A 7,293-nucleotide genomic window follows, 5' to 3' on the forward strand; every position below is an offset into this window, starting at 1 on the left:
CAAATCCTGGATGCTAAAATCAGCCCAGGGGTTGCTCAGGCAATAGTCAAGATAGGGTCCATGTGATTTGAGTCATGTGTATTTTACCTTTTTCAACCTTGTCTTTCTATCTCCCTCCCCCCTTCATCTTTAAGTTCTTACTATTCTCATACCCTAGGAATATGCATTTCAATGGGGCATGATGTAGGTCCTGGCCAAAGCACATCACACCCTCTAATCCTATCAAGTTGATTGGACAAATTGGCACATTTGGTTGAAATATAGTTAGCATAAAGGGAAATAATATGTAATAAGCCTGGAAATGTAAGCTGGAGCCAGACTGTAAAAGACTTTAAATGACCCAAAGGAGACTTTATTGCCTGGAGGCCAGAGGAAGCCACTGGAGCTTATTAAACAGGAAGGGGACAGGGTCAGATCTGTGCTTTACAAATATCAACTTGGCAGCTGTGCAGGGGATGACTTGGAGAGGAAAAAGATTTGATAGAAGGATATCAATTAGGAGACTATTGCAGTATTCCAGGTGGGAGGTGATGAGGGCCTGAACCAGGACGGTGGTGGGACAAATAGAGAGAAAGGGCTAGACATGGGGGGTGTTGTGGAGATAGGAATGGCAAAATTTCTCAACTGAGTGGATCTGTGGGGGAAGGCAGGGGTCAGCTTCAAGGATGAATGACCCTGTGTCTGGCAGGATGGTGTAGGCCTCAACAGAAATAGAGATGTTGGGAAAGGGGGAAGGTTTTTTGGGGGAAAGATAAATTATCTTTTTACATTTTAGGTGTGAGGTAACTACTGAACATCCAACTGGAAATATCCAATAGGCAGTTGACAGTACCAGACTGGCACTTAGTGGGGTTGTTTATGTAGATATGAGAGTCATCTGTATACAGATGAGAGTAAAATCCATGAAAGCTGATGAAATCACCAAGAGAGTATAGAAAAAATAGAGCCCAGGACAGAGTTGTGGAGGATATCCATGTTTAGGGGACAAAACCCCCTGATGATCTGGCAAGGAAGATTGAGAAGGAGCAGGCATGTCAGTAGAAGAACTATTAGGGCAGTGCCATGAAAATTTAGTGCTGAAGGAATGTCCAGGAGAAGGGGTAGGTCACCAGTATAAAATGCTGCAGAAAGGTCAAAAAGGGTGAAAACTGAGAAAAGGCCACTAGATTTGGCAATTGAAAGATAATTGGTAATTTGGAGAAAGCAGTCGTAGTAGAATGATGAAGTCAGAAGATTATAAAGGACTGAGAAGTAAGAGGAAAGGATTAACAGTGTAGAAAGTTTTTTCTAGGAGTTGAGATGGGAGAGGAAAGACATAGGATGATAGCTTGAGGACGTGGGAGAGTCAAGTGAAGGTTATTTAGGGATAGGTAAGATTTAGGCAACAGGGAAAAAGATTAAAAATTAGAGAGGGGAAGAGGGAATTATTGTGGGGACAGTTTTCCAGAGGAGATGGGAAGTAATGGATAAAGGTTACAAGTAGAGGGGTTGACTCTGACAAAGAGAAGGGTTTCTTCTTTATCAGAGAATGGAGCAAAGGCGGAAAGAATGGGATTTTGAGGTGCTCAATAGAAGAGGTAGAAAGGCTTTGATTTTCTCTGTAAAGTATGAGGCGAGGTCCTCTGCTGAGAGGAAGGGACAGGAGGTGGTGTGGGAGACTTGAGGAGAGAAGAATAGTTTTGGAATAGTGATTATAGATTCATTAAAATATTATATATTTTTCAGTTGTGATGGCTGGTTGTTCAAAAAGCATCTCAAATAAGTCATACCATAGTGATGGTCTTTTGCGGGGGAGGAGAATGATGAAGGGGGAGGCAGGCCTGTGATTTAATTGTTCTAGGAGACAGCTGGAAAGGAGGCTCTCTTTACTGATACAGGTGGGCACCTGTTCTGCAATTTATAATCTTAGGGACTTGCCTGGGCACTGAGAAGTTAAGTGATTTGCCCAACATCACACAGCCAGCTTGTTTCAGAGATGGTCCTGGAATCCATGTCTTTCTGGCTGTGGCCTTCTCTCTCTATCCACTATGCTCTACTGCCTCTATCGCAGCATTTTATGAATATGTAAATATTGATACAGTTCAATTTGATTCAGAATTTTCATTGTATTAAAATACAATTAAAATAATTAAATTAAATGTGCAGCCCCAAGCTTTATACCGCAAGACAAATCTGCTTACCAGTGAAGGTTCATGTTTATGAAGAGAGACTTTTTCTGAGCTTTTCAGGCAATGAACTTAAAGATTCTGATAATATACCAGTTTTATCTGAGTAACAAATAAACTGGTTCTATGTTTTGTAGTATTGGAGTATAATGCTTGCCTTCCAGAAATTAACTTTTTTTCCAGAGTAGCACTGTATATCTCAAACTTTAACGTAAGCTCTTAGAGGTGTTCTTTGACTCATTTTCAGAAACATAATGTCCAGCCTCCTCCAAGCGTTATACCAAGAGCATAGATACTCAACTTCATTTAAAACTGTTAGGAGAAATTCTCCCAGGGGACATTCACCACCATTCAGATGCCAAAACAACCTTTTGTTTAATCATGCCATATTACAGTCAAGACTTTTCAAAATCAGAAAATCTGTAGCTGAGCATCCAAATACCAAAAGGAACAGTTAAAAATTTCAAAATGAGTTAAGGATAAACGTGGAAAAGGACCCCAAACATTAAGCCTCTTACCTAATCTCGTTGGCCACTAGATTAAGCTATCACACGTTACAAAGAACGGTTCTGTGCTAAATCTCCCGGGAGAATTAGCACCTAACAGATCTTTGCTTTTTTGAAAGTCTGTGAAATGGCTTTTCTGGCCTACATGTTGACATTAAATAGAGCTGAAAAAGTTATCCCCACAGCTGGGCGCCCTTGTCATCTAGCCCCTCCCTCCACCCCACCTTAAACTTTTTAAAGAGAGCAGTTAGGACCTCTCGGTGCTTTAGAGAGTAACCAGGCATGGGGAGATGCGGGCCTTGTTAATTCTCCCCAAGCTATGGAAATGACCACCATGTTTATCCTCTACTTTTGCTGCTCAGCTTGGATGTTTTCCTCCTTTAGCCTTGGGTCTCAAACCCTTGAGGATGAAGCTGGATCTTCAACAAGTGGGGAAGCGTCCCTTGAGACTAAACCTCAGCCCTGGGATCAGCCTCTAGATGGAGAAAATAGCCCTGATCTCCTTCCACCCCTCCTCAAGGTCTTAGTCAACAGTCATCTTCCTGGGGCACCGAGGCTACAACCTGATTCAATAGCCCTGCGTTACATGAAGAGGCTTTATAAAACATATGCCACCAAGGAAGGAATTCCTAAATCTGACAGAAGTCATCTCTACAACACTGTCCGTCTATTTACACCAAGTGCCCAGCACCAACAGCCCTCTTGGGGCCAAGTCACAGGTGTGTAGCAGCAAACCCTCTTAGGCTATGACTGAGAGGGGAGAGGTGTTCTAGAGGGGAGAAGGAAAGGGAATTGATCATACAGTTTCATCTGAGTCCTTGATTCAGATATTAATTGTTCAATTTTGTATAGAATATGTATATTTTTCCCTTAAGACCCAAGGATAGAGATATACCTAACACCCGTTTTTCTATCAAAAGATTCCTGTCTTTACCTATTTTTTTTTAATTTTTAATTTTCCTATGCCAAGATAAGCTGGAATCAGGTTTGTTTGTTTGTTTTTTTTTTTTAAAGCAAAGAAACCCATTTATCCGTTTCAATAGCAAAACAGACATTGGATAAAGTGTACGTAAGAGAATATGGCTTTTAAAGTCAATGGAAACTGTAGGGCTCATCTAGTCCCCCCTCCCCACCTTTCTAGTTTCTCTTCATGTGAGAATAATCTCCACCTCTAGAGTCTAACAGTCTGATTGCTTTCATTGAGCACCAAAGTTGTCAGTTATTTTTCTTGGTGATAAGCTATCAAGTGTTTTGGGAATGAATATACTATTAAATGTCCTTTACCTTGTCACTATTGTGTAAGGCCATTTTGAGAGTGTCTGATTCCCCCCTTCTCCCCTACCTGGAGGGAAAATGGAGAGTATATCAAGTGTTAACTGTTGCCATTACGTCCATTTGACTTGATTTCTAAATGTTGTGCCTCATTTGTATTGAAGCACCTGTGGTGGTTTTTTTTTTCATTTAGGAGTTCTTCAATCAATGGATTTGCTCTTTAACCTGGACCGTATTACTGCTCCTGAACACTTACTCAAGTCTGTTTTGCTATACTCTTTGAAAAACTTGGTTTATTTTTCTTCCACCACTAAGTGTATGTGCTACCTAGTTGTAAAAGAACCTGAATGTTTTAGCCCGCCTTGTTTCAGGTCTCCACAGTCTTCTAATTTACAGTTTGAATTTAGAAAAAATCACAAGTGGATTGAAATAGATGTGACCACTTTGCTTCAGCCACTAGTTGCCTCCAACAAGAGAAATATCCACATAGCTGTGAATTTTACTTGTTACAAAGATCAGGATGAGTTATTTGACATGGCCATATTAATGGCCCCATCACTATTAGTATATCTGAATGACACAAGTGCTCAGGCTTACCATAGATGGAATTCCCTAAGATTCAAAGGAAGGCACCAACTGTTCCCCTACCAGAGAGATCCTATGGAAGAAGAATTGATCTGGGGCAGAAAATCTTCTCGTCACCGAAGAGATGAAGGAATTGGACACCCCAAAGCAAAGAGTCCCAAAATGCTAGACTCGAACAACCTGAGTGAATATTTCAAACAATTTCTGTTTCCTGAGAATGAGTGTGAGCTCCATGACTTTAAACTGAGCTTTAGCCAGCTAAAGTGGGACAGCTGGATTGTGGCACCACACAGATACAATCCTCGCTACTGCAAAGGTGACTGTCCCAGGCTCGTTAGGCATCGGTATGGTTCTCCTGTCCATACTATGGTGCAAAACATAATCTATGAGAAGCTGGACTCCTCCATCCCAAGGCCTTCTTGTGTGCCTGCTAAATACAGCCCCTTGAGTGTCTTGACTATTGAGCCTGATGGCTCTATCGCTTATAAAGAATATGAAGACATGATAGCAACAAAATGTACTTGTCGTTAGCGTATTGTTGTAGGGGAAAAAACTAAAAGCCTAGAACTTCAGGACAACATTCATGCTGAGTCCAACTGGGTCTTCGGAAAGGCTTTGTACAATAAACTTTGGATATATCGATGTCTAGTTCTATATGAAATATATTGGGTAGAATTAGCATGTTCTGATAAGTATCATTGTAATAAGTAGGCTTTGGAGCACTATTGAATCTTTTTTTAATTATAAATGTAATATATATTTTGGAGTTCTTAATATGCCTCAAGGAAGTGAATTTTTGTTTAAATGAGATGTATTTGCTTCTGTTGAAGTAAAAAATCCATTAGTATAAATGTTAGCTGGAAGTGAAGACAAAAAATTGATAAGACAAAATGCTATAGTTTTGACGAAAGAATAAATACTTGTCAAGAGCATATCTCTTCTGTATGATTTTTGGGAAACCTTTAAGAACTTTTTCATAATGGATATTTGGTGGAATAGTGTTTGATGTGGGGATGGGCAGGGAGGGATGCCAATGGATAGGGTTGGTAATTAGAGTGAATGAGGGGAAACAAGTGGAAAGCATGGAGGATTAAATGATTCTCTTCTAGAGAAGATCTAAATACCTATTTGCCTGTAATTCTTTCCTCCATACTGCCTGCATTGTTACCATGATGGAACATTGGGTAGCAAAGAGTTCCAGAACTAAAATCCTAGTACAGTTTCTGGCAGCTTCTATTTTTTTTAAAGTTTATTTACTAATCTAATTTTCTCTGGGGAAATTGTAAATTATGAATTTGATACATGCATTGAATTTACATACAATCCAGGTTAGTACATATGAGAAGTAAAACATTTTTTACATTAAAGACATCGATTTTCTCAAACTTTAGCAGGATAAGAACTCTTCTAAAAAGAAAGGAAAACAGTGACATACCTGGAAGTTCAAGGACAAAGATACATATTATCCTTGAATATATCTATTTGGCATGTTCCATCCAGATGTTAGATATTACTTATGTGATATGTTGGCCAAGAATACCAAGGAACAGTAGGGGATACTTAGAATGGCTTCAACTCTGGATTGCTTTTTTTTTTTTTAAGTTTCTTGTCTTAATTGCTACTTTTGGGACTTAAATTCTGAACTTCTAAGTATAACCTCCCTTACCCAATGGACTATGCCTTATAACAAAGTCTTTTTTTTTTTTTCCTTAAAAGTGTGGGGGGGAGGACACAAAAACCCAATCAAAGTATCATTTATGTCTGACAAAATGCTTTCCCCTTCAATGCAGGGAGAGAGGTATGTTTTTTCAACTCTTCTCTGGATCTAACTTGCTCATAATTATATGGGATTACTTATCTTTTCCTTTGTATCAATTCCTGTGGTAGTTTAATAACACAATTATATTAATCAATTTCAAATGTAGTGGCAGCTCTATTTGGTCAAAGTCTCTGCACAAAACAAAGCCTCTTTTTTGTGAAGGGAGCATGTGTAAATTATATAGGGGGGAAGTCAATTGTCACCTGTGACTTCTGGAAGAAAATGTGCTAAATTAATGGCCTATTCAATTAAAATAAGGAAATAAAGCTAAAGTATTTTAGATATTTAAGAGGATGCTGACCTTATATCATAATTATCTAGAGTCTGGCTCCATGCATTAATACAGCAGGCAAGTTTGCCTCCTACTAAGTTACTGCTTTGACCAATAAAAATAAACTACTAGGCAAGTTTAGAAATCTTATCCTCTAATACAATTAATGCTTCTTCTGTCAGCCTGCTATCTGCAGGTGGTCTTGCCTTACTCAAACATCTTCCTAGCACAGAATGGTTTTAGGAGTCTATTTGCTGTTATGCAGGATAGTAATTATTAAATAAAAGCTTCATATTTTCAGTTATTTGAGTGAGGGTCTCCTGGTCATATTAAATGAAACTTGCTCTTAATTTATTCAATAAAAATTAACTTTCTATATCAGTATCTTTATAGATATAAAAAATTACCAGCTGATTAAAATTAGAATAGTTGAGCCTGACTAGGTGTCTCATTGATCTGCTCAAAAGGATAAATACTACTATTGGCTCTGACAAGAGAAATATCTGCTGCTAATAGGGCAAATTACTTTTTCTCTTTGAATTAGAATTTTTAATTTTAACAGAGTATGGTGTAGAGTGATGTGTTCCACATACAGGTTGCGATGGGAATTATTTTCAATAAGGTATGTTTTCCAGCACGAAGCAATTTTACATACATTTTTATTGAGCTTTTCAA

At 38.7% G+C, this 7,293-nt stretch overlaps 1 protein-coding gene across 1 annotated transcript; it reads left to right on the top strand.

Annotated features, from left to right (window-relative positions):
• Window positions 1-2,990: 2,990 nt before the first annotated feature.
• On the top strand, window positions 2,991-5,059 carry GDF9 (growth differentiation factor 9). The gene is made up of 2 exons (XM_027849337.1): window positions 2,991-3,390; window positions 4,137-5,059. The coding sequence occupies exons 1-2, from the start codon at window positions 2,991-2,993 to the stop codon at window positions 5,057-5,059; spliced, it is 1,323 nt and encodes a 440-aa protein (XP_027705138.1).
• Window positions 5,060-7,293: the final 2,234 nt, after the last annotated feature.

Source organism: Vombatus ursinus, unplaced genomic scaffold (assembly GCF_900497805.2).
Source record: "Vombatus ursinus unplaced genomic scaffold, bare-nosed wombat genome assembly UNPS02007284.1, whole genome shotgun sequence".
Taxonomy (NCBI): Eukaryota; Metazoa; Chordata; class Mammalia; order Diprotodontia; family Vombatidae; genus Vombatus; species Vombatus ursinus.

Excerpts from the sequence above, each read along its gene's own strand:
- GDF9 (XM_027849337.1), top strand. The coding sequence starts at position 2,991 with ATGGAAATGACCACCATGTTTATCCTCTACTTTTGCTGCTCAGCTTGG. Across the intron at positions 3,391-4,136 it reads CTCTTGGGGCCAAGTCACAG|GAGTTCTTCAATCAATGGAT; the intron begins GTGTGTAGCAGC and ends TTTTTCATTTAG.